We start from the raw sequence: 27,335 nt of genomic DNA, 5'->3' as shown, positions 1-27,335 counted from the left end.
TGAGGACTGCTGCCCTGTAGATGTCTCTCTTTCCAGCCTTGATAGAACCGGGAACAGAGGACAATCATTCAAAGCTGTGACGTCGCCTGGGTGACAATTTGCCTACTTGGAGTGTGGATGAGTTTGGAGCGGGTTCTGTGAAATGCCTTGCCATGATGTTGCCTGAATGATAACGCAATCGGCTGAGTGAGGACGTAACAGGCCGCTAAGGTAAGGGGAATTAATGATAGCAAAATAGTTGTCTTTCAATGTTCTCTATTGCAGTAATACTGCCGTTGCACAGGTGAATCGAAAATACTTTCTGAAATAGCTATTCTTCACCATGTTACCAATTTATGGACAATGCTGAATTATTAATTGACATTCACTAAATGGCAATCCATTTGTGTTTGTTTTTATATACATAGTCGCGTTTCCTAAAACGTTATTGCGGCTAAAGTTTTCCCGCAGTTACTGTAACGGATTTAAAAACTTGACTGCTTAGTATGCCCGCCATACGATCAGACAGAGAGAGAGACGTGACTAAGCCGTGCCGTGCTGTGCGCCCAGGCTATGTGTTGCTCCCCTACAGTTTAACACTATGGCCATATTGAATTATTTCATGTTTAGAGCGTTAGTGACCAGATAAATGTACATGTTGGTGTTTTGGGGTAGGAATTCGTGAATCCATCAGAGCATAGTTAGCACCTGATGCGTTCTGTTGCGGAACTACCCAGGCTGAGTGTCAGCATTATCCATTAAGTGTATATGGGTCAGTGGTCACTGAAGGTCAGAAAATATTACAAATAATCATGGAACTATTTATCGTAGCATTTATCTTTATGATCGTAGGCTATATATGCTATATTGGTTGAGGAGTGGCCACCCCTACAAACATTAAAAAAGCGCTCCAAATGTGTGTGATTGTGAACGGTATTTTTCACCTTTCTAAATCTAACATTTGGTTCAAATGTTATCGTGGTTTGATAGTAGTAACTTATTAGATCGATTTATTCAGGAGTGTTCCCGCTTTAGCCCATCTATAATCGTTTACGCAATCCATATGCTCCCATATCAGCGAGTGGCTCAGTTTATAGACAGTATAGACATAAAAGTACATGCATCCGTGTGTTACCTGTTGCAGTAATACAGTTAAAGTGCGTGTGTACTAATGCATTTACAGCACATGTGATAGTGTATGGCTCTGTCCACTTGCAGCCTATGACATACAGTGCATTCAGAAAGTATTCAGACCCCTTGACTTTGTATCACATTTTGTTACGTTACAGCCTTATTCTACAATGGATTTTTTTTTTAAATGCTCATCAATCTAAACACAATAACCCATAATGATAAAGCGAAAACAGGTATTTTGAAAAATTTGCAAATGTATTAAAAATAAAAAACATAAATACCTTGTTTACATATGTATTCAGACTCTTTGCTATGAGAATCGAAATTGAGCTCAGGTGCATTCTGTTTGCATTGATCATCCTTGAGATGTTTCTACAACTTGATTGGAGTCCACCTGAGGTAAATTCGATGGACTGAACATGATTTGGAAAGGCAAACACCTGTCTATATAAGGCCCCACAATTTACAGTGCATGTCAGAGTAAAAACCAGGCCATGAGGTCAAAGGAATTGTCCGTAGAGCTCCGAGACAGGATTGTGTCGAAATTTATTAAAAACTGTTTTTGCTTTGCGGTTATGGGGTATTGTGTGTATATTGAAGGGGAGGGGGGGGGCAATTGAATCCATTTTAGAATGAGTATGTAACGTAACAAAATATGGAAAAAAACAAGGGGCCTAAAAACTTTCCGAATGCACAGTATAGACATATACAGTGCGTGACTAGTATCAAACAGACCTCATGGTGCACTCCTGGATTTAGGAAATCTATAATTCTCCTGTGTTTCCTTCCAGAGTATTTCCTTATAGTGACACATTACCATACAATATCAACATTTCAACTCAGTGCCTGACATTTGGCCAGCCAATGCTAAAATATTATTACTTTTCTTTCCCTCTGCAATTGTTGAACATGCAAGATATTGACATAAGACATCTTTTTTTTTAAACATGGCAATCAACCAGACCATTCTTATTCACTATTAATTGTACTGTCATTACCATGATCTGAGATTTGAATATTTAATGTGGTTTCTTCTGTATCTCCCTTTAGACTTCTAGACACACTGAAGGAAAGGTGGGATAGAACACACCTCATGCGTGGGCTCAGAGAGGGTCCGAGGCTGTACGGATCATCTGACTAAGATGGGTGTTCTCCAGCTCCACAACCCCACCCTCCCCGCCACGCTCCTGCACAGGGCCAATCATATGCGTCTGTCGGGAACGCTGTGTGACGTCATAATCACGGTGGATGGCCAGGAGTTCCCGGCCCACCGCACCGTCCTGGCCTGCACCAGCAAGATGTTTGAGATCTTGTTCCACCGCAGCAGCCTGCGCTACGCCCTCGACTTCCTCTCCCCCAAGACCTTCCAGCAGATCCTGGAGTACGCCTACACGGCCTCCCTGCAGGCCACGGCCGAGGACCTGGATGACCTGCTGTACGCCGCTGAGATCCTGGAGATCGAGTACCTGGAGGAGCAGTGCCTCAAGGTCCTGGAGACCATCCAGTCAGAGGAGAAGCAGGACCACCTGAGTTTGAGTGGGAGGAACCACGGGTCTGGAGAGAGCGAACATGGCAGGGCAAGGCACTGGAGGAACATGCTAATCTCCAAGAAGCATTCCATGCAGGAGGGTGGTATCAACCCCACCGCCCTGCACCACCTGGCACTGTACCACATGACTGACAGGAGTCCCTCTATGCCAGGGGGACTACCTATGGGGCTCCCTGTAGCTAGTCCCACACAAGTTGGAGGGCTTAGTCTGGAGGGCCTGGGTCAGTCTCCACTACAGTACAGCCTCAATGGAGCACAGCACCCCTCCCTGCCTCTGACTAAGAGGATAAAGACAGAGGACAATAACATGCAGGTGGATGAAGTCAATAGCTACGAGGGCCGGTCCTCCAGCGGAGGGGAGGGAGGCTTTGAATCGGACCAGCCCAGAGATGAGGGCCCGGGGACCCCCCAAAGAGGCAGTGTCATCACCTCGGCTAGAGAGCAGCACTCGGGCCAAGAGGAGGGGGGCATAGTGGGGAACAACTCTCCTCTGGACAGTTACCCTGGGCTGGCTGAGAAACACCTGGCCTCCCTCTACTCATCCATGCCCTCCAATCACATAGGGGAGGTGGGGTTGCCTATGCCCATGTCGGTGGCCCCTTCCCTGGCCATGTCCCTGGACCTGAGGGCCTACAGGGGACTGCTGCCCCAAGGCCTGCTCCACAGGGAGATCCTCAGCAGGCTGGGCCAGTTTGCAGCAGGGATGAGGCGGGAGGGCCAGAGTCAGAGTCAGAGCTGTGGGGACTGTGGTCTCCAGCTGCATAACAGAGAGGCCATGGAGCAACACAGGTAGAGTACAGATTACTGCAGACTGCATACTCAACTCACTGTTATATCTCCAGGGTGTCTTTAGGTATTATGGATCTCAAGGTATCATTGAAGGAAGTATTTTGTCAAAGAGTGCCGGCAAGTAAATGTAGTTGAATGTGGAATGCAATTAGATTGTGTCACCCCTTCACCTACAAAGTGCTCTATCTCGTCGCAATACACTAGGAGGTCTGTGAGAGACCAAGAGAGGGATTTGGAGTGTGTATGTGTGTGGTGAGTCTGGAGTCTTTATGCTAAATGGTTAAATGTTTTGTTAGAGTGTGCAGGAAGAGATAAATTGTAGTAAACAACTTCTAATTTAAAGGTTAGCGATTGTTTTTCTTTTTTTGTCTTCATTAACTTTTAACACGGTAAAAGACTTCAAAGGAAAGACCTGGGAGCAACGATATTGAATATCTTAATTTGTTTAAAAAAGACACCTGCTCTTGTGCTTGAATAGAGGGACTTCATGAGAGGTATGACATGGGTCTTTGTTAGCCACTTAGAAAACATGGTGTGGCATAATGAAGCTGTTTACTAAGTTTCTAAATTTCACAATTCTGTATGATTATTTTTAATTAGATATGACTCATACTTAAAACTGTCTCTGAGTGCATTTGGTATGCATTCCTTTGCATTAGTGAGGAGGGAGAGTAGCCTGCCTCTATAGGGATCAGCAGGCTTCTTAGCATGGGAAGGCAGAAGCTACTGGTTGACAGTTATACTGCTGCCTCATGACTTGGTGGGTTTAGACTAGAGATTGGTGGGTTTAGACTAGGGGTTGGTGGGTTTAGACTAGAGGTCGACTAGAGGTTGGTGGGTTTAGACTAGAGGTTGGTGGGTTTAGACTAGAGGTTGGTGGGTTTAGACTAGAGGTTGGTGGGTTTAGACTAGGGGTTGGTGGGTTTAGACTAGAGATTGGTGGGTTTAGACTAGGGGTTGGTGGGTTTAGACTAGAGATTGGTGGGTTTCGACTAGAGGTTGGTGGGTTTAGACTAGAGGTCGACTAGGGTTTGGTGGGTTTAGACTAGAGGTTGGTGGGGGTTTAGACTAGAGGTTGGTGGGTTTAGACTAGAGGTTGATGGGTTTAGACTAGAGATTGGTGGGTTTAGACTAGAGGTAGACTAGAGGTTGGTGGGTTTAGACTAGAGGTCGACTAGAGGTTGGTGGGTTTAGACTAGAGGTTGGTGGGTTTAGACTAGAGGTCGAATTAGGTTGGTGGGTTTAGACTAGAGGTTGGTGGGTTTAGACTAGAGGTTGGTGGGTTTAGACTAGAGGTTGGTGGGTTTAGACTAGAGATTGGTGGGTTTAGACTAGGGGTTGGTGGGTTTAGACTAGAGATTGGTGGGTTTCGACTAGAGGTTGGTGGGTTTAGACTAGAGGTTGACTAGAAGGTGGGTTTAGACTAGAGGTCGGCTAGAGGTTGGTGGGTTTAGACTAGAGGTAGTCTAGAGGTTGGTGGGTTTAGACTAGAGGTTGGTGGGTTTAGACTAGGGGTTGGTGGGTTTAGACTAGAGGTTGGTGGGTTTAGACTAGAGTTTGGTGGGTTTAGACTAGAGGTTGGTAGGTTTAGACTAGAGGTAGTCTAGAGGTTGGTGGTTTTAGACTAAAGGTTGGTAGGCTTAGACTAGAGGTAGACTAGAGGTTGGTGGGTTTAGACTAGAGGTTGGTGGGTTTAGACTAGAGGTTGGTGGGTTTAGACTAGAGGTTGGTGGGTTTAGACTAGAGGTCGACTTAGGTTGGTGGGTTTCGACTAGAGGTTGGTAGGTTTAGAATAGAGGTAGTCTAGAGGTTGGTGGGTTTAGACTAGAGGTTGGTAGGTTTAGACTAGAGGTAGACTAGAGGTTGGTGGGTTTAGACTAGAGGTTGGTGGGTTTAGACTAGGGGTTGGTGGGTTTAGACTAGAGGTTGGTGGGTTTAGACTAGAGTTTGGTGGGTTTAGACTAGAGATTGGTGGGTTTAGACTAGAGGTAGACTAGAGGTTGGTGGGTTTCGACTAGAGGTTGGTGGGTTTAGACTAGAGGTCGACTAGATGTTGGTGGGTTTAGACTAGAGGTTGGTGGGTTTATAACTTGTAGGATTTTTGTGAACTCATGAGTCACCTTTCCCATAACTCTGTTGATGACATGTGCTACACCAGCTCAGCTTTAGCTTGTGAGCAGTGCTACTCATGACATAACAACAGCTTCAGACCGGTCCTCAGGTACCATTGCTAAATCAATCAACCGAGCCATCATCAGTGTCAGAGCACCAACTTCTACCCTTTCTCCTCCCACACAGATGGTTGACATTTCAGGCCTGTGCCACTCCAATGTTTGAAAGAGCCTGATGACAGAACATCCAGCAGGGTATTAGCTAGCCAATGCTCAGTCATGGAGATAGGCAGAGGTTTGAAGGTTGGAGGAGTCTGTCCTTCTGGTGACTGCTGGTGTTGTAATGAAGCTAGTCCATGTCAGGAGACAGGTCACTGAGCATCATCCACTTTAGTCACATTGACATTTGTGGAGAGAACAGGGAGAGAGAAGTTTGTTAGGGCATAGCACACCTTTTCAGAACTTTAACTTCAGCTTTGATTAAGTTAATTATCTAAAGGAGAAAGCTGGGAATCGTATGAGGTGTCAGGTTTATAGTGGATCACTTTCCTAGTTTTCTGTTAAATCATCTTTTTTTGTATTCTATTTTGATGTAACGGGTGTTCTTGATTTAATTGAAGAGTTTTGTTGACCTAATATTTTATTGGTACTATGTATTAGATCATCTATTATTTGACTGTGGTCTGTTTAGAACTGTCTATAGGACTGCTGTCTGACCATTGTACTGCAGAGGGGGATATGAGGATAACAATGCAGATGATGCCTCGCATGGCTGGACGTGTGTGATATGATATCATGGGGTTTGCTGCAGGCAAAGTGGCAAGTCAGTTTTTTAAATTTTTGTACTAGTTACGAGAGGAGTGTGTGTCTTGAATTCCATGCGTACGTGTGTGTCTGTGTTTCTGTCTGTGTGTGTACGTGGGTGTCTGTGCTTCTGTCTGTGTCTGTATGTGTACGTGTACATGGGTGTCTGTGTCTATGTGTATGTGGGTGTCTGTGCTTCTGTCTGTACGTGTACGTGGGTGTCTGTGTCTATGTGTATGTGGGTGTCTGTGCTTCTGTCTGTATGTGTACGTGGGTGTCTGTGTCTATGTGTATGTGGGTGTCTGTGCTTCTGTCTGTCTGTATGTGTACGTGGGTGTCTGTGTCTATGTGTATGTGGGTGTCTGTGCTTCTGTCTGTCTGTATGTGTACGTGGGTGTCTGTGTCTATGTGTATGTGGGTGTCTGTGCTTCTGTCTGTACGTGTACGTGGGTGTCTGTGTCTATGTATATGTGGGTGTCTGTGCTTCTGTCTGTCTGTATGTGTACGTGGGTGTCTGTGTCTATGTGTATGTGGGTGTCTGTGCTTCTGTCTGTCTGTATGTGTACGTGGGTGTCTGTGTCTATGTGTATGTGGGTGTCTGTGCTTCTGTCTGTGTCTATGTGTATGTGGGTGTCTGTGCTTCTGTCTGTACGTGTACGTGGGTGTCTGTGTCTATGTGTATGTGGGTGTCTGTGCTTCTGTCTGTGTCTATGTGTATGTGGGTGTCTGTGCTTCTGTCTGTCTGTATGTGTACGTGGGTGTCTGTGTCTATGTATATGTGGGTGTCTGTGCTTCTGTCTGTATGTGTACGTGGGTGTCTGTGTCTATGTGTATGTGGGTGTCTGTGCTTCTGTCTGTCTGTATGTGTACGTGGGTGTCTGTGTCTATGTGTATGTGGGTGTCTGTGCTTCTGTCTGTACGTGTACATGGGTGTCTGTGTCTATGTATATGTGGGTGTCTGTGCTTCTGTCTGTCTGTATGTGTACGTGGGTGTCTGTGTCTATGTGTATGTGGGTGTCTGTGCTTCTGTCTGTACGTGTACGTGGGTGTCTGTGTCTATGTATATGTGGGTGTCTGTGCTTCTGTCTGTCTGTATGTGGGTGTCTGTGTCTATGTGTATGTGTATGTGGGTGTCTGTGCTTCTGTCTGTCTGTATGTGGGTGTCTGTGTCTATGTGTATGTGTATGTGGGTGTCTGTGCTTCTGTCTGTCTGTATGTGTATGTGGGTGTCTGTGCTTCTGTCTGTCTGTATGTGGGTGTCTGTGTCTATGTGTATGTGTATGTGGGTGTCTGTGCTTCTGTCTGTCTGTATGTGGGTGTCTGTGTCTATGTGTATGTGGGTGTCTGTGCTTCTGTCTGTATGTGTACGTGGGTGTCTGTGTCTATGTGTATGTGGGTGCCTGTGCTTCTGTCTGTCTGTATGTGTACGTGGGTGTCTGTGTCTATGTGTATGTGGGTGTCTGTGCTTCTGTCTGTATGTGTACGTGGGTGTCTGTGTCTATGTGTATGTGGGTGCCTGTGCTTCTGTCTGTCTGTATGTTTACGTGGGTGTAAGCACGTTTATTTGTATTGTGCTTTCTAAAATTATCCCGTTCTCCTTTTGTATTCATACAGTGTGATACTGTGTGACTCACGACTCTTAGAGACCTCTTTACTCTAATGATGCGGCAGTACACAGAGAGGGATACTTTCAGGATGGAATTAAACATGCTGTTCTGTACAAGGACAATGATGTTGCTGCCTTTTGAAAACCCTTCAGAAAATGCACAAAAACATTTTTGCTATTGTCTGCTATTTTTGAGACCTCAGTCATTGGCTCAGTCATTGGCTCATCACAGTCCTTTTGTCTCTGTCCCCACAGGAAGCTGCACAGTGGAGGCGAGAAGGGACACGGCTGTGAGTTCTGTGGCAAACGCTTCATAGACAGTGTACGGCTCAGGATGCACATGCTCTGTCACTCAGGTAACACTGTCATATGATGATAATAACTGAGTAAATTCCATTAAAAAAAACCTGATAGAGCTGTACTGCTTTCACACGTACCTCTTCATTATGTCACACGTATATATATCTTAAAGGATCCATAGGAAAGAGCATTTCCCTTATTGTCTATCTCCTATCTGTCTCCTGTCTGAGACTGTCTCTGCATGTGTCAGATCTTCAGTGTCTCTGTCTTCTCTTTTGTCTTCTCTCTGTGAATCTGTGTGTGTGTGTGTGTGTTTTTCGGAGAGTCTGTCTGGCTCCTCGCCAGTGCTGTCCCTCTGAGTGATGACATCATCAGCTGCCGGCAGGCCTGGGTGTTCTGCCAGTGCTCCGAAGCGTGTGTGATGGCTCGCTCGCAGATGTGTGTCCAGGAACACACTGTACCCAAACGCCGACTTAATCAGACCTGACTGCTCTCCCAGCCACTTTATCCAAAATAGAGCAGGAGAAGGGGAGGAGAGTAGGCGGAGAGAGGGCTTAAAAATGAAACAAAAATATAAACAGAAACCCCACTCTGATGTAAGGAAGAATAGAAACAATGCTGCTATACCCTGGCTTTCCTCTCTTCTGATCTGTCTTTCCTCTCCTCTGATCCCTGTAAAAGTGATAGGAGATGACAGATGGCTGACAGATGACAGGTTCCCTTTCTCCAAACTGTGTTCATAAACTACCTGATCTCTCACAGTAGACACATTTTAATCCATGTTTGGAACTCTATGATCTGAATGATAGTTGCATCAGGTCACGACATACAGTAAGTATTCTGCTAGTTGGCAAACGGCTACTCTCCTTTACTCATCCTGTCTGCTTCGGTATGACCTGATGAGACATACTGGCTATAGTGTGTGTAATATAGGCCTGTTACAAAACCATTTAGATACTTTGATCTTTCATTACAAATAGATTTCTGAAACCTTTATTTCATCTAATTTGTATTCATGAACAAAATATATAGCCTCTGTATTGTACAAAAAGAAAGAGTTTGATCTTATTTCATTGTCATTGTGCGTTGCCGTATAGCCCATAGCAGCCTTTAGACCCTCTGTTGGTTGCTAAGGAGCCAGTGCGCCACAGCTCTAATGGGCTGATTTGGTATTCAGCTCGATGCTGGCTCGTATTTTGGTATGCCAGACAAAGTGTTTTGATGGAGGACTATTGCAGCCGCGTCTGGAGACAGTTTGATGGTTTATGGATGAGAGCACACTCCATGCCTTTGACGGCACAAGACAATGCACTATATTCTCTTCCTCCCTAATCACGCGCAATCTCCCAATATAACACACTGGACACACTGTCACAGAACATAACACACTGGACACACTGTCACAGAACACGACACACACACACACACACAACATATAATGTTCTGTCCTTAAAATGCTTCTCTCAGCCAAGGACAGCACTGCAGTACATCACCTACCTACATCTATGAAAAGGCTACATAGTGTGCTGAAATGTTTTGTTTCCAAGATAAATGTCAAATATCTGAAATGAGGTGAAATCTGCGGATGAGGTGATTGTAGCTAGCTACAGCACTGGGACTAGTGCAGCTGTACAGGGAGGTGGGGAGAGTTGAAAGAGGACTACATTTAGGCTGTAGCGCTCCCAGTTTCCAAAGCTTGTGGGCGTTTTAATTAGTCATTTTAACTTCATTTAAAGCCAGCTGAGCAGAAAATAGATCAGTGAATAAGCCCTGGGCCAGTATGGATCTGAAACCGATTTACATTTCACCACTAGCCAGCCCACATCCAAACAGCTGGGAGTGTGTGTGTGTGTGTGTGTGTGTGTGTGTGTGTGTGTGTGTGTGTGTGTGTGTGTGTGTGTGTGTGTGTGTGTGTGTGTGTGTGTGTGTGTGTGTGTGTGTGTGTGTGTGTGTGTGTGTGTGTGTGTGTGTGTGTGTGTGTGTACAGAATCGCCACTTGTCAGAGCAACTGGCATCTCCTATAGCTGAGTGGTGTCAGTGCCCTTGTCTTCTCTGATCTCTTCATAGGAAAAGACAAGGGCATTCCAAAGGTGAGCAGGGTGCTGTGTTTTACTGAGGGAGATGGCTTGGGAGTGTTTTTGATAAAGGCATGTGCCGCAGGCTCAGATTGTCTGCTGTGCACAGAACACCCAGTCCTTCTGTGTCAACTCAGGCAGACAGGCTGTGTACTGTTCAGAGCCTGATAACAGGGTAAATACAACTCTTCAGCTCAGCTCCTCACTGTGAAATAGAGAGGCCATGGAACACTGTCTGGTGCCATTGTTTAGCCAGAGTTGTGTTTTTTCCAATGGGTTCTGGTCTTTTTTACTCTGTGTGACTCATAATGTAACTGTAAACAACCAAAGTGTATACAGAAGAGGATGGTTACTTAGTGACCTTTAAATAGAGCATTGCATTGGCTCAAGGTTTGAAATGGGTTATAATCCAACAGCTTTCTCACCTTTTAAAAATGTGGTTTGATTCGGAAGTAAAAGTGGAGCTTTTATAGCCATCTGAGATTCAGATGCTCATTGGTTGCCATAACCATGAATCCCATCCATCAAATTCACCCTCTACAGCATGATCATAATTATTTTGTACAAATTGCTGATTGTTTTCTCATACTGTATACATGAATGTTTACATCTCACAAAAGAATGTACACCATATCTTGAGTGTTTGATGATGACACATGACTGAGATGTCCCCCTGCAGCTGGAGCTGAGGCCCTGGTGTGTGATCAGTGTGGAGCTACATTCTCTGCTGAAGACGCTCTGGAGGCCCACAGACAGACACACACAGGTACTGTACGACAGACACAGAGACACACGCACACAGGTACTGTCTGACAGACACAGACACACACAGACAAACATAGCTCACGGTTGAAAACGTACAGGTACCAAATGACTCACAAACACTCATTCACTACCCTTAAACAAGCAGGCTACAATTGACAAGACACCGTTTGAGGTCTGCATATGTAATGTATTCTGCCTGTCTTGCTGCTTATTCAAAAAAGTGTTTAATAAACGTATGACTATGGGGATTAACATCCTTGTTATTGTGCTGGCAGGGTTAAACTGTCCCTGTCATGTTGCTCCATAATTTATCAGCGGCTAGCGAGGACAGGAAGGCCCTCTCAGATATCACCAACTAATATCTCCTGGTGTCCCGTGTGGGTGCATGCCTATTTACCACGGTGCTGGCAAGCCTGACACGCCAGGCAAGCCTAAGCCACACTGCAAGTACATGACAGTGTCATAGATATGCCATGCATCTAGGCTATGTGCGTGATGAGCCCAGAGGGTTGTTACTCTATGGCTCTGACTCACGTCAACAACTTGGATCAACACATTTTGTTTGGGAATGATCTCATGGTGATAGATTCTATTTATCCTCTCTATCTCAGAAGATAATGGACATTTGTTTTAATTAGCGAGACACTCCTCTAATCAGGTGACTGGGTATCTCCTACCGAAGTTACACAAATGAGGTTGAAAGAAAAACTGCCTATGTTTGTCTTCCTTCCAAATATTCAGACCCTCTCCCAGTGCCTGAATTCCAGTCATTACAGTATCTAAATTAAACTCTACCTTAGACAAACCATACAGTCGATCCACAATGAGTGTCAGAATCCACACCTTTTCTGCTACTGTCAGAGAAAGCTGATAATCCGCTCTGAAGCATTGGCATGTAACTGTAACTCCAGGTGCCACACACAATATGAATAGTTAATGCCTGTGGGCATGGAGGGGTGTTAACAATGCCTAAAGTTTCTACCTCCTCTCCTTCAGGTTGTAAACATCCAGGGGTCAGTTATCGGCTTGGCAGCGTATCTAGTGCAGGGTACAGGATGGCATTACACACTCATTTTGTCATGATCTCAACTTGGTCTAGTGTGATAAATGGCCCTCTTACTGTCACTTTGTACACTTCGTGCTCTGACCAGAATGGTATGATTCTTTTGGAGCTGTTTGGTGGTTTTATGGAATTCAGCTACTGTACACATTCTCTTTTAGAATATGCATTCACTGTATGTTCTTATACAGGTCTTCTGACAGGTCTTCTGCACTCAGAAAGATGTCACATAAAGCTTATTTCTTTAAAACAATATATATTCTTACTGCATCAGGATACCATAAACAGACGTTTTTGCTTATTTGCCTTCTTCAGTGTGTAACTTAAACACTGAAGAAGGATTCACTGGTTTAACGCACCAATCAAACTTTAAGTGCGCTATGATCCTCTTTTGATTATACTTTCAACACATCCTAGGTTTATAACCTTTGTGATCACTGGCTGAATGAATCTTGTTACCATTGCTTTGTATATCGCCATGTCCAGGCTGTATCACATCCGGCCGTGATTGGGAGTCCCATAGGGACGACCCAGCATCATCTGGGTTAGGCCGGGGCAGGCCGTCATTGTAAATAAGAATCTGTTCTTAACTTGCCTAGTTAAATCAAATAAAATCAAAAATACATGTGACAGTATGCCAGGAATCCAAACAGACATTATCACAGGTCAGACCTTAGCAGCCATAGCCCTTTAGTTTACTGATCTATTCTCCTCAAGAAGGAAAACACCCCTACCTGACAAAGACCTGGTTGGCTCTCATATCAATCACGCTATAGGGACTGCACTGCAGAGCCTAGCTCATTTCCAGTGAGTGAGAGTGTGTTTTGGCAATGTGAATGTCAGAGGTGAGTGGCTGTGGGTTGGCATTAAGGGGCTGGTTAGGGGGAGTTCCTGAGGGCATTGGTTGGAAGGGTTGGTGTCATTGGATGCCATGACTCCCAGGAAAACAACATCATGTGGTGCTGTTTACTCCATCTCCGCCACAGCCCTCTCTGTCACAGTTGCCGTCTGCTTTGCCTCTGACCTACTTGTGAGTGCCCAAAATAAAATAATGGAACTATCTCAAACTCTCAAGCAACAATGACCTTATTTCATTAGACCACGTTAGCTCGGTTCTCTGTGGTATCATCTTGTTTTAACAGTTTTGGAAAATGTAAGCAAATCATAGAGCGTAGTAATGGACTGGACATGGTGCAGAACATAGTGGCTAACCATTCTGCCACCTTGCCTGCAGGAGAAGGCCCTAAGAGTGCTGTCTTTGTGTGTTTTTACAAACAGCTACCCTTATCCTACACATAAACACTTCCTGTACTGAATGTCCACAGTACACATAACCCCTATTATACAGAGAACACATCCTACTCCATCACACTTTCTTGTACATTCAATACTGCCTAAGTGCATAGCATAGCCCCTTCTCAATGAAATAGACCTCCTCTAATTACGCAATAATTATTGTGCAAGCTGCATTCACAATAATGAATATGCAATCGGTTGAAATGTATACCCCCATTCCACTTATAAATAGCTAATCATTGGTACAGATCTTCAAGTACTGAGTCATACTGTACTCTACTTACACCCCAGTCTATTTTGCTGGCCTCTAGCTACAAAGTACACACTGTCTAGTGCTCGTCCAGTCATTCAGGCCCTGTAGGCTTCTACCCTGTCTTCATGTACTTCATAGTGAATGTTATTGACAAAATATGCTAAACGTCCAGAATGGAGACAGCAGGTGACCTCAATGAAACGGGCCATGGAAGATGGAAGGGTGGTTAAACACGAGCAACGTATCTCTTGTTGCATTAATTATTGAGCTGGTTGTTCTTCACTCTGGTAGATTAGCGGTCTGCTGATCAGTGGCTGGCCTACCTGGGATCATCTGAGGTTCTGTAAGGTTACTGTCTGTCTCTAGACTTATCATAACGTATAGTCTACAGGGACGCAGTCTGAACCCAGTGTGCAAAATTGGTTGAAAGACATATTTCCCATGTAATTTCACGGTCTTTTCAATGTCTTTTCAACCAAAAATACGTATTTTCAAAATCTTTTACCCATAGGGAAGGCATTGGGTCATATACGGTCTGGTGCTCATTGCTCAATGCTCAATGTAATGTACATAGTGTATATGTGTAACTGGGTCACAGGGGCAGCTAGTGAGTGAACATGCTGAGGTGAGCCATATTAGGAGTTTTACTCATAGCGCCCTGATGTTGAGCCAATCAGTCATAGCTCCTTTCAGTGAATCTGACTTAACCCAATAAGATCTTTAAAGAGTGTGACATAGTACTTTCAACTCTTTCAACGATCTTTAGAAAATGAGTTTAAACTCTTTAGCTTCATAGCTCAGTATTTCCCAGAGCCACTGTGTAGGTTGAGCAAAACAGCTCTTTAACTGTATACTGGTTTAAAGGAGCAGTCCATGGTTGCTTTGTAGTGTAGTTATGGTGAGACCTGCACAGACCAATGAGATTAGATGGAGATCTATGGTGAACTAAACCTAAAGAGGGTTAACATTACAGAGATCTGTATAAACATTATGCAATCCCTTGTTCAATTTGCAGTGGGGTTACTGTGAGATTCACAGCGTGGGGAAACTTTAGTTCGTCTTCAGAAAAAGAACAGGCTTTGCTTATTTGTGAATGGAGGGATTAGTTTGAACACTTCACCCCAAGGAGGACCATGATCCAATCTGGTTGCCTAGAGACATGTTTTTGTCTGTTGAGCCACTTCCTCTGTGTTCCCTGCCTTAGTTGGACTATTGACAGGCTGTTATGTAAATGCTCCCATGTCATGTTCGGATCTGATGTCTGATCTGATAAACGGTTGACGTTTAATTAAACTATCAGGCTGAACTTCCTGGCTAGAATATTTTTATGAAATGTCTTGTTTCTTGGCACCTCTTTTAATTGGAACATAGGAACTCTAGAATGAGTTTAGTTCTGTATACGCTGTCTGTCTAAAGTTTACTGAGAGAAACTATACTGAAGTTAAGTAATCGTTCTCTGTGGAATGTCTGCAAGGCCCCTCCCCTGTGTGACTCAATAGATGCACAATGCTCAGTCAGCCATCCAGCCTTTGAGGAATACCATTGATTACATGGTGTTTACCGCATTGAGGACCTAGGGTCAAGAGGTCAGAAGACCAAATCCCAGTCCCTTTGTCTGGTTAAGGGTGAGAAAGCAGGGGGCAGTGGGAGCAGGGGCATGCCTACTGGAGATTGTGTTTTCTCACAGAAAGGCTGCTCTGCACTAAGGAGAAAAGCCTACTGGAAAAAAGGTGCTGTGAAAGCAAGTGTTTAGGTGTGAAAGTTAACAGAGTGCACTGGTGCGGGTAGTCATCAAACTAATGAATGTCAGCATAGATACATACTGTATGTGCTGCACCTCTGTCTCTGTCACTTTTATCTACTGCTTTTATTTAAGGGACTATTTGTATTAGTGCTTCTGTTATTTCCTTTCAATTAAGTTGAGTTGTTTCTGGTAACTACTCTATTACTCAAGGAGTTATCACTGGAGGTGGGCCTGAGATCATTGTTAAGCGACAACTTTTGTTTTGACAGTTTTACATTATTTTCATGGCAGTGGGATGAGAGGGTATTGACTGAGCATCTGAGTGTCTAGAAGCAGGACATGACAAGTAGAACAAGAATGAATCCATACTGTTTAATGGTTTAGTGCTCAAAATAGGCAGAATGCAGACATATGGGAATGGTCATTAAATGGTCATTTCAAGAATGAATGAATGAGAAGAGCTGAGGAATGATACTGCGTGAGAACATTTTCTGAGGGAAATCGTACAGAACTGAAGTAACTCATGGTACTGTATCAGTTGAGGTCCTATCCAGCATGTTGGAGGCGAGAGGGAGTAGAAGAGTAGAGAGCACTCCCCCCTGCTGACACATGGAGATCGAACGGCTTGACACATTTCTTAGATGATTCTCCATTAGTACCACCGGTCAAGCAGCACAGAATGGATTCTGCAGTTCCTAAAGGTCTTTTTTACTTTTCAGGATACATGTTCATTTAGCCCAGATTGTTGCTGCATTCCAGTCAAGAGGTAGCTCTGCTTCTGTAGAAAAACATCTGGAACTAAAGAAAGTAGATAGTCAGCTGGACAGTGAGACATAACAGAGAAGCTTTCCTGTCTCGTCGGGGTTGGGGGCGGTACAGGGAAGATCTTTTGTCCATCGGTAAAACATTGTGGTCTGTGGGTGAGAAAAGCCCTGATCATTAGGCTACTACACAAAGCCTGGAAGTGTAGGAGTTGCATGAAGAGCCTATGACTAATGGATCTGGCCATTGAGGGTCCAAACCACATTGTGTTTCTATTGTGAAGATAGATGGCCACTGGAATAAAGCTAGTTAACAGGTGCAGTGCATTCCAGTAGGCCCTCTTTCTGCTGCATTGTGTGGATTGGAGAACATCTCTCATCTTCTCTCTTCTTTGTTATTGAGTAGAATTGATGCTAAATTCTCCTAGTGCCGTTTAGGTTAAACCACAGCAAGCTCATAGCCTACTTTAATTCCATCAAGTCCCATGATCAATATCTAATAACGAGAGAGAAAAGAAAAATAACACAGATGCATGTAATCTTAGAAATATTCTGAATATTAGTGACACATTTTATTCTATAAATGAGGCCTAATGTAAGCTAGGCCTTTCACGTTGTGTATTCCCAGTCGTTTGTGAAGAGGACCAAGTGTAATGTGAGGCACTAAGATACTGACTGACTCACACAGAGTAGGTTATGTAGTGGTTCAATAAGTGAAATGTATCTGGCAGTAATCATGACTAAAATAAAATAAAGATTTGGGAGACATTTTGGCATGTGGATTGCAGGAATATGGTAAACAATAGAGAGGTACTATGATTTATTGCTGCAATTGTTGGAATTATTGACTATAAATATCCTTGTTTGTTAACTTGATTGAACTCCAAACACTGTCTGACAATCTCCAGTATTAGTGTGAGTGTTCCTGTATCTCTTTCCTGTACTAATTCCAATTTAATTGCCAGTTGCCTCAAGGCACTTCAATAACAGTAACAAATGATTTGATTTAGTGGACCTCATCAGACTGCATTTTAAATGCAACTCAGCAACCCCACTTGAATTCCAATGAAACGCTGGCAAAGCCTCCTGTTTACTAATGATCCACCGCTGGATATGTCTGATTGAATCCCAGTCGTGAGCAAATGGGACCTGCTTTGTAAATGATCCTCAACCCGAGCAGACAGAAATACCGACCTCATAACCTAACATTAACCACCTCTCTGCAAGTCTCGTACATTATTATCAGTGGAATTGATTACCCGATGAACTGATAATTCAGTCCTACGTCACATTTGGATTTTCATGAGCGGGATAAGCAAAGGGGTCATTGAATAGTGTTAAAAACAAGTAAGAACCCTGTATAATGTGTGTGAGTGTTTTTAATGGTGGTTCTTCACAGATCCTGTGTGAGTAAAACTAGCCTGTGTTTCCCTATCTGTATTCCGCTCCACTCTCAGTGCAACAGGAGAGCAGCCCCAAAGTGATGCCAGGTCACACACAGGATTAAAAGGATTGTGTTTTTCCTGCAGTCCTGCCTTTAATGGCTTGATATCACTACTTAACATTCAGCACATAGCTCATAGTGGAGGCATCGTTCAGGGTGGAGCTGCTATCAGCCTCTCTCTGTAAACAGACACAGAGGACTTCAGAGGCTGCTTGAACACAGGCTTGATGGGGATTGAGGAGAATAATTCCACTTTTAACATCCTATAAGGAGAAGGCATTGATTATGTGATTGACAGTTCCAACATCCTGTGTATTGTGTTAAAAAAGATCTCGAAAAGACCATGACTTCCAAGTCAACGTCAATCAGAAAAGTGTATAAAGTCAAACTGAATGTATTTCACGCCTGTCAGGGGGGTTAGTTTAGGTAGAAACACTTTGCTCTTTGAAAGAAGTGTTCTCATCAGAACACTCAGAGTCTCAGGCTCAGAGTTGAGTGATCCAGTTTCCCCACTGAGTGTATGTTTGGTCCTGAAATAACTGTCTGTGTCTCTGTGTGGTCTCCAGGGACAGACATGGCAGTGTTCTGTCTTCTGTGTGCCAAGCGGTTCCAGACCCAGAAGGCTCTGCAGCAGCACATGGAGGTCCATGCAGGGATGCACAGCTACGTCTGCAGCCACTGTGACCACACCTTCCCCAGCCACACCACCCTCAAACGCCACCTGCGCTCACACACAGGTAAGGACTGCATCTATGTCCTATGTCATCTTCGTCATCATCACCACCACCACTGTTTTCATCATCTTCACTGTTTTCATCATCATCATCATCATCATCATCACCGTCATATCCGTCAACATCATCGCCTACACTAACACACAATCCAAAGCTGCAATGAGATCAATTCCTATAAACCATAAACCTCAAGCCTTTAATCTTTAAATAACTTGAACTACTACTTCTCTCTTGGAAGTAGACTGAAGTAGCATGAGACCAGAGTTTTTTAATTTCAGTCTACAGTCAGTTTCACTTAATTTATCATGTTTATGTTCACTTAACGTTAATAAACTCCGCTATGATTCACTTTCCTGATGACAGCAATGCTTCGTTATGGCCAGTGTTATGTTTGAGGCTATTTTATCCAGTTTATGTGTTTATGTTCTTAGACACAGCCTTCTAGGCCCCTGCCATTAATGCCTGTCAGTTCTACTGCAGTTCTCCCCAAATGACAGAGCAAACCAAAATAAATATCTACAGAACAGCAAATATCTGTGTTTTTCTCAGAGAGAGACTACCAAAGATAATTATTCCAAAGCTATACAGAAAATGCTCTGAAAAACAACAGAAACCTGGAAACACCATCCAACCTGGAACTGAGTGAGTAATGTTTAGTCTGAAGCTATATTTCATTTCCAAAAGCCAAGGAGATGATACATTACATTATTTTATGAGGACTCTGAATGCCAAGATAAGGCTACCAAGCTTGATACAACTTGTCACGTGAGAGGTATCAAAGCCCTTTAGCCCAACAATGGCAGGAGAGTCGCGCAGTCTACTCCAACCAAATGGAGAGGCCTTAGAAGCTGCCTCCCGCTGTTCAGAGGTAATTAAAATATAGTACCCTGTTTATGTAAAGAATGACAAGACACGAAAAGAGCACAAAATGAAGCTCCTTATGGAAAATCAAGAGACACTTTTTGCTGACTATTATAAAAGTGGGAACATCAGCAACCTCATCTTCCACACAGACCATCCCCTGGCATGACATAGTGCTATATTAGCACACTACCCCTCTGTTAAGAGGGTGGGGTGTTACCGAGGGGTGGAAACTCGGGATACTAGACAACGAGGACTCTGAGTCAGCTAATATATACATCTCTATAAGTCTGGAACAGTATTGTACAGGGCAACCCCAAACAGTTTCAGCTGGACTTTCACCTAATCAAAGAATTAGCTCAGCAGGAGAAGCTCTCCCTTGAGAAGATACCCACACCCCGAGCAGGTCAGACCAGACCTCTTCATTATATAACCCCACAGACAGGCAACCCCAAGCAGAAAGTCAACCTCCCAGCACAGAGTACTACTCCTTCATTGAAATGAAGGATACATTCACCCAGTTGAAAAATGAGAAGGAAAAAAATCCAGAAAATCAACAAAAGAAATCTGAATTTATTTGCAAATTATGGTGGAAAATAAGTATTTGGTCACCTACAAACAAGCAAGATTTCTGGCTCTCACAGAACTGTAACTTCTTCTTTAAGAGGCTCCTCTGTTCTCCACTCGTTACCTGTATTAATGGCACCTGTTTGAACTTGTTATCAGTATAAAAGACACCTGTCCACAACCTCAAACAGTCACACTCCAAACTCCACTATGGCCAAGACCAAAGAGCTGTCAAAGGACACCAGAAACAAAATTGTAGACCTGCACCAGGCTGGGAAGACTGAATCTGCAATAGGTAAGCAGCTTGGTTTGAAGAAATCAACTGGTCAGGCAGGTGAAGCTGGAACAGGAGGTGATTACACTCCAGTCAGCACAGACCCAGACAACAGTCCAGCACAACAACACCCCCTTAACCAGACCTGGAGGTGGAGGGAGACATATCTGCACTCTGGACTGTGGTGGGACAACTTCAACAGGAGAAAAAGCAGGAGAATTTCAGAGCACTAGAGGAGAGGATCAGACTGCTGGATGAGAGGGTGAGGGTGATGGCAGGTTACAGAGAACAACCCACTGGAGAGGTGGCCACCCCCACAGAGAAGCCAGCAGAACAGCCCACCTCAGATCCCGGCAAAACTCTCGACACCACAGCTGAACATTCCACTTTCCCCAATGCACAAGTGGTTATATCCACCCTGCTACCACGAAAAGACTTCCACCCTGCTACCATACAGCGGGTAAACGCAAGTATTTCCCATGACTGTGCTTCAAAACCAAATGTTTACCTGGTCCACCACTCCACGCTGGACTTGAACAGCCTTTATGACCAGGTCCACCTATACAAGGCTGCAGTGCCCACCTTCGCCGGACACTAAAGGACAACGCTCTCAAACACAGCCCCAACACTTCACACAGGAGCAACAGATCAATAGACACAACGTCCAGACCAGGGAGACACTCTCCCAGACCTGCGGGACCCCCCTCCCCCGGATCTACTCATAGAGGACCCACACCTACATCCAGACCACAACACCATCAGCCACAACCACACCCCCACCCCAACCAATCAACAACCCCCCAAGTCAACCATGCCCACACCCCATTTAGGCCCCCTCAGATCAGACCTATGCAACTCCTTCCCACCCCATGCACTCCACACCCGCAAAGAGGGCCTCAACATGGAAGTCACACATACAGTGGGGCAAAAAAGTAGTTAGTCAGCCACCAATTGTGCAAGTTCTCCCACTTAAAAAGATGAGAGGCCTGAAATTTTCATCATAGGTACACTTCAACTATGACAGATAAAATGAGAAAAAAATATCCAGAAAATCACATTGTAGGATTTTTTTCAGAATGTATTTGCAAATTATGTTGGAAAATAAAGTAACACTATTTGCTGAAGCTCGGAGGCCTACCTGAACCGTTTGATACTGTTTAGCATTATGAAACCTGTAACAACGTATATCCAACCTTTACCCAACCTGTGTCTAACTTGTCTCCAGGTGACCACCCGTTTGAGTGTGAGTTCTGTGGGAGCTGTTTCCGGGACGATGGCATGTTGAGGGGACACAAACGCATCCACACGGGAGAGAAGCCTTACGAGTGTAACGGCTGTGGCAAAAGGTTCAGCCTCAAGCACCAGCTGGAGACCCACTACCGCGTACACACAGGTTAGAGAGCAGTGTGTGGTCGTAATAATAACACACTCCCACTTTAGATTGTTTTGTGTTCATAACAGCATACACACAGGTCAAACCAATGTGTGTCAGATAGTACCACTGGTTTTAGTGCATAGTCAAGGAAAGGTTTCACGACTATGCTGTTGTATTCATATAGGTGAGAAGCCATTTGAGTGCAAGATCTGTCACCAGCGATCCAGGGACTACTCTGCCATGATCAAGCACCTGCGCACCCACAACGGAGCGTCGCCCTACCAGTGTACCATCTGCCAGGACTTCTGCCCCAGCCTGGCAGCCATGCAGAAACACATGAAGAGCCACAGACCCGAGGATGTGCCCCTGGACTGGAGGATAGAGAAGACCTACCTGTACGTATGCTACGTCTGAGTAGGACTTAGACACTAAGACACACTATCCTATGTGTGGGCAGGTTTTTCATCTTATTATTTCCTCTAAAGAGAAGTAAGTTGATAATTTCTGTGGTTTGATTGCTTTTATCACGAATTGCCACAATGATCTGTCATTACATTAAACCTTCATATGTGTTGAAGGCTAAAAGACTACTGGTCAGGTTACCACAGCAGTGAAAGTGTTATCTGTTATTACATTAAACCTCCATATGTGTTGAAGGCTGAAAGACTACTGGTCAGGTTACCACAGCAGTGAAAGTGTTATCTGTTATTACATTAAACCTCCACATGTGTTGAAGTCTGAAAGACTACTGGTCAGGTTACCACAGCAGTGAAAGTGTTATCTGTTATTACATTAAACCTCCATATGTGTTGAAGGTTGAAAGACTACTGGTCAGGTTACCACAGCAGTGAAAGTGTTATCTGTTATTACATTAAACCTCCACATGTGTTGAAGTCTGAAATACTACTGGTCAGGTTACCACAGCAGTGAAAGTGTTATCTGTTATTACATTAAACCTCCACATGTGTTGAAGGCTGAAAGACTACTGGTCAGGTTACCACAGCAGTGAAAGTGTTATCTGTTATTACATTAAACCTCCACATGTGTTGAAGGCTGAAAGACTACTGGTCAGGTTACCACAGCAGTGAAAGTGTTATCTGTTATTACATTAAACCTCCACATGTGTTGAAGTCTGAAATACTACTGGTCAGGTTACCACAGCAGTGAAAGTGTTATCTGTTATTACATTAAACCTCCACATGTGTTGAAGGCTGAAAGACTACTGGTCAGGTTACCACAGCAGTGAAAGTGTTATCTGTTATTACATTAAACCTCCACATGTGTTGAAGGCTGAAAGACTACTGGTCAGGTTACCACAGCAGTGAAAGTGTTGCACTAGAAGGGATATTGAGTTCTATCTGCTGTGACTCTGATTGTGAGACGTAGAACTTCTCTGGTCGAATTGCAGTACTATTGCCACCCTTACTACGTAGATTGGTTGAGACAAACAAATATTTCCTGGGTTATTATTTCCTGTCACATTTCCTGTAATTGCTTTTTTGGGGTGTTTGTTTTTTGCATGTTTTACTTGAATGGTCTCCATAAACTTGATTTAATTTGTGTCTTATTTTTCCAGTGCGCATATTTAGCATATAATTTCCCCTACCTGTCAGTTAGTCTATCTGCTCATGCTGATTGACAAGCATTAAGGTGTAACAGGTTTTGCTATTTATGTCATGCATCGATTTTGTTACCAAATAGGTGTTGGTTATTTTTTACCCAACCTCAAGGCCGTTTATTTTGATATTAGAATAAGCGCTCCCTCTTCGATCTTCAACCTTTGCACAGAGGCAATAGCACATCTTAGAACTGGTGTTTTTCATTGTGTTTTCATCCACCGTCTGTAGCTTTACCTTCAAATGTCCTTTTATATTGGTGAAGCGGCTTGAAATGTTCTGAGAATGAATCAATGGAATTGATTTGGACGGTTGCCTGTTGGGTAGAAAAAAAGATTTGAAAGCCTTCAAAGTGACTTTTGTGTGAATAATTTTTTTATCAGTAGAATTATAGCAGTCTGTTAAACCACAGAATTAAAACATTTTCTAAGTGAAAAGAAAGAACATGTGAGTAAAAGTGTTGTCTTTTTACTAAACGTGAAAGGTTGAATCACTAAAAGCAGGTTATCGTCAGTTGTGATGTCTGTTGCTGTAAATGTGATTGTATCTTATTCCTAGACGAGAGCCAAAAGAGGGCTTCTCTGATTTTAAAATGTTGTATTTTTGTATTACAGTGATCTGCAATTTGTTTACATTTGTTTTGATTTCAGAAACATCTTTTCTTGTGTGTTTTGTAAGTCTCTGGAGTCTGATTTGAGTGAGCCCTCCCTGTGCCTCTTTTATAAATGGAGAATAGATGTGCTGAATACATGAATACAGTATATGTTTGTTGTGTTGACCGTTGTTGTTCCTGGGTGTTTGTTTATTGTTGGTGAAGAACTGATTTTCACTGCCATGCCATAGTAGACGCTATTGTCTAAACATTGTCATTTGAAACAAGATACTTGTTCTAATGACTATGGTATTATGCCCCAGGCACCTCAAGCCTCAAAGCAAAGTTTACGTGTGAGATTTTCTTTCAAAATGTTCTGTCTTGTTGAATGGGGATAAAATGCACAGAAGACACAGAATACATCGTGGTATTGTTAATAACCTTTATAAAGCTACAAATTCAGCATATATGGGTCTATGTAACACTATGACCTTCTAGAACAACAAGCCAACACTCAATGCCATGAAAACAATTAAAAGCACCGACTCATCCTCACTGTACTACTGTTCTACTCTACAAACACATGCACTATAAGGATCTTAGGATTTCCGTGGTGGACCAAAACTAACAAAGCTCTTTCAAAAAAGTGTTTTCTTTGATCGTTCTATGTTGTAACAAAGCAGAAGTAGTTTTATTTGGTATGTGTACTAGCAGGATGTGATGATCATCATGTAGGTAGATATTATGTAAATGTTTGTCTACCTCAGCACCAGTTCAGTCAGTGCTTGTCCTGGTGTCCAATCAGGGTTGTTCTTCTTGCCATGTGTGTTAAATCCCTTTGCATTACAGCTTTGTAACACTGTGTGTGCAAGTGTTTTCTCAGTGTTGATTCAGGCACAGATCTTTTTACGCATCAGTGTTCTGTGGCATGATGAAAAAATAATAAAATAGAAACTATTTTACAGTGCAGATCTTTATTGTGTCATCAGTCAAGTAAAGTGAGTTCTTACTGTCTGGTTTTGGTGCATACTATTCACATGCACTACAGGAATATGTTCCATGTTTGAAGATGTTATAAAATATCAAAATGCTAATTGTATGTAGTTCTGTTCTTGAGCTGTTCTTGTCTATTATTGTTCTGTATTGTGTCATGTTTTGTGTGGACCACAAGAAGAGCAGCTGCTGCTTTCGCAACAGCTAATGGGGATCCTAATAAAATACCAAAAAGATCCATGAAGGTTGTGTCAATAATAATACATTTTATTTGCACCTTTCAAAATAAAGTAGCAAAAATAAACATGACAATAAAAAAGGGTTGTGTTTTCCTGTCTCACTGTAGCATGCGGCTGAAGTCATGACAGGCGGTTTGGTGACCCTTAGTGGCACGATGCCAGACTAACAGCTGGGTGGGTTTGACTAGCTGCTACAGATGAGGGAAGGGATAAGTCGCTGCCTCTCTGCCCTCCCTCCCTCTGCTCTACCACACACACTGTTGTGTCCAACACTAAGCAGAATGGCAGCCATACAGTAACTGAATCCAGTCAATAACAAGAGGGAATTCTTCATCACAGGTACTTTGTTTATGTGTACTTGTTTCTATGTTTATTTGTGGGTTTGGGATGTTTTGGTATTGACAATAGCAATGCTGTGTTTTCATTTTTATTGTGTTTTTTCGATTCATGGAGTTAGTTACCTAGAGAGGATATGCTGAAAACAGTTTATCCACCAGCAGAGCATAGTGACAACACATAATGACTTGGATGTAGTAAATGTGTAGCTCCTACTGTGGGGTTCTGGGTGAGGACTACTAGGCCATGGTCGGCGGCGAGGGTGGACTATCCAAGGACGCGAGGAGGAGGGACTAAGACATTGATAGAGTGGGGTCCACGTCCTGCGCCGGAGCCGCCACCATGGACAGAAGCCCACCCAGACCTTCCCCTATGGTTTTGGTGTGTGTCAGGGAGTCCGCACCTTAGGGGGGTTCTGTCACGCCCTGGTCATAGTATATTGTGTTTGTCTTTATTTATTTAGTCAGGCCGGGGTGTGACATGGGTTTATTGTGGTGTGTTTTGTCTTGGGGTGTTGTTAGGTGTTGGGTGTGTGGCTTAGTGGGGGTATCTAGCATAGTCTATGGCTGTCTGGCGTGGTTCTCAATCAAAGGCAGGTGTTTATCGTTCTCTCTGATTGGGAACCATATTTAGGCAGCCATATTCTTTGAGTATTTTGTGGGTGATTGTTCCTGTCTCTGTGTTTGTTGTCACCACATAGGCTGTATAGGTTTCCACGTTCCGTTTGTTGTTTTTGTATTATTAGTTATTTCATGTCGAGTTCCTTTTCATTAAAGAACATGAATAACCATCACGCTGCATTTTGGTCCGCTTCTCCTTCGACAGACGAGAACCGTTACAGAATCACCCAACACAACGGGACCAAGCGGCGTGGTAACAGGCAACAGCAACAGCAGGAGCAACAAAGAGAGGAATGGACATGGGAGGACGAATTGGACGGAGAAGGACCCTGGGCTCAGCCTGGAGAATATCGTCGCCCCAAATCAGGGATTTGATGGCACCTGGGTCAGCGCTCCATACTCGTCCTGAGGTGCGTGTTAGTCGGCTGGTGAAGATGGTGCCAGCCTCATGCACCAGGCCTCCTGTGCACCTCCCTAGCCTTGCACGTCCTGTGCCAGCACTGCTCTCAAGATCTCCAGTACGCCTTCACGGTCTAGCCCATCCTGTGCCACCTCCACACACCAGCCCTCCGGTGGCAGCTCCCCGCACCAGGCTTCCTGTGCGTGTCCTCGGCCCAGTACCACCAGTGCCAGCACCACGCATCAGGCCTACAGTGCGCCTCGCCTCTCCAGCGCTGCCGGAGCTTTCCTCCTCTCCTGCGCTGTCGGAGTCTCCCGCCTGTTCAGCGCTGCCCGAGCCTTCCTCCTCTCCTGCGCTGCCGGAGCCTTTCTCCTCCACAGCGCTGCCGGAGTCTCCTGCCTGTTTAGTGCAGCCAGAGCTGCCAGTCTTCATGGAACAGCCAGAGCTGCCAGTCTGCATGGAGCAGCCAGAGCTGCCAGTCTGCATGGAGCAGCCAGAGCTGCCAGTCTGCATGGAGCAGCCAGAGCTGTCAGTCTTCATGGAGCAGCCAGAGCTGCCAGTCTGCAAGGAGCTGCCAGTCTGCAAGGAGCTGCCAGTCTGCAAGGAGCTGCCAGAGCTGCCAGTCTGCATGGAGCAGCCAGAGCTGCCAGTCTGCAAGAAGCCGCCAGAGCTGCCAGTCTGCATGGAGCAGACAGAGCCGCCAGTCCGCATGGAGCAGCCAGAGCCGCCAGTCCGCATGGAGCAGCCAGAGCTGCCAGTCAGCATGGAGCAGCCAGATCCGCCAGGATCTTCCAGATCCGCCAGTCAGCCACGATCTGCCAGAACCGCCAGCCAGCCAGGATCTGCCGGATCCAACTACCTGCCTGAGCTTCCCCTCAGTCCCGAGCTTCCCCTCAGTCCCGAGCTTCCCCTCAGTCCCGAGCTTCCCCTCAGTCCCGAGCTGCCTCAGTCCCGAGCTGCCCCTCAGTCCAGTGGGGTTCTGGGTGAGGACTACTAGGCCATGGTCGGCGGCGAGGGTGGACTATCCAAGGACGCAAGGAGGAGGGACTAAGACATTG

General features: G+C 44.4%; 1 protein-coding gene across 1 annotated transcript; it reads left to right on the top strand.

Annotated features, from left to right (window-relative positions):
• Positions 1-121: 121 nt before the first annotated feature.
• LOC135546481 (zinc finger and BTB domain-containing protein 16-A-like) lies at positions 122-24,920 on the top strand. Its single transcript, XM_064974939.1, has 7 exons — positions 122-210; positions 2,164-3,451; positions 8,228-8,328; positions 11,027-11,113; positions 18,237-18,407; positions 21,332-21,499; positions 21,666-24,920. Exons 2-7 carry the CDS (start codon positions 2,256-2,258, stop codon positions 21,893-21,895), a joined length of 1,953 nt encoding a protein of 650 aa, XP_064831011.1. The 5' UTR covers positions 122-210; positions 2,164-2,255; the 3' UTR covers positions 21,896-24,920.
• The last annotated feature ends 2,415 nt before the right edge of the window (positions 24,921-27,335 follow it).

Source organism: Oncorhynchus masou, chromosome 9 (assembly GCF_036934945.1).
Source record: "Oncorhynchus masou masou isolate Uvic2021 chromosome 9, UVic_Omas_1.1, whole genome shotgun sequence".
NCBI lineage: Eukaryota > Metazoa > Chordata > Actinopteri > Salmoniformes > Salmonidae > Oncorhynchus > Oncorhynchus masou.
This window is presented reverse-complemented; position numbering and strand designations above follow the sequence as displayed.

Bases quoted from the DNA above. Each gene is read 5' to 3' on its own strand.
- LOC135546481 (XM_064974939.1), top strand. From the start codon at position 2,256: ATGGGTGTTCTCCAGCTCCACAACCCCACCCTCCCCGCCACGCTCCTG. The intron at 11,114-18,236 runs GTACTGTACGAC...TGTGGTCTCCAG, and splicing joins CCACAGACAGACACACACAG to GGACAGACATGGCAGTGTTC. The intron at 18,408-21,331 runs GTAAGGACTGCA...ACTTGTCTCCAG, and splicing joins CCACCTGCGCTCACACACAG to GTGACCACCCGTTTGAGTGT.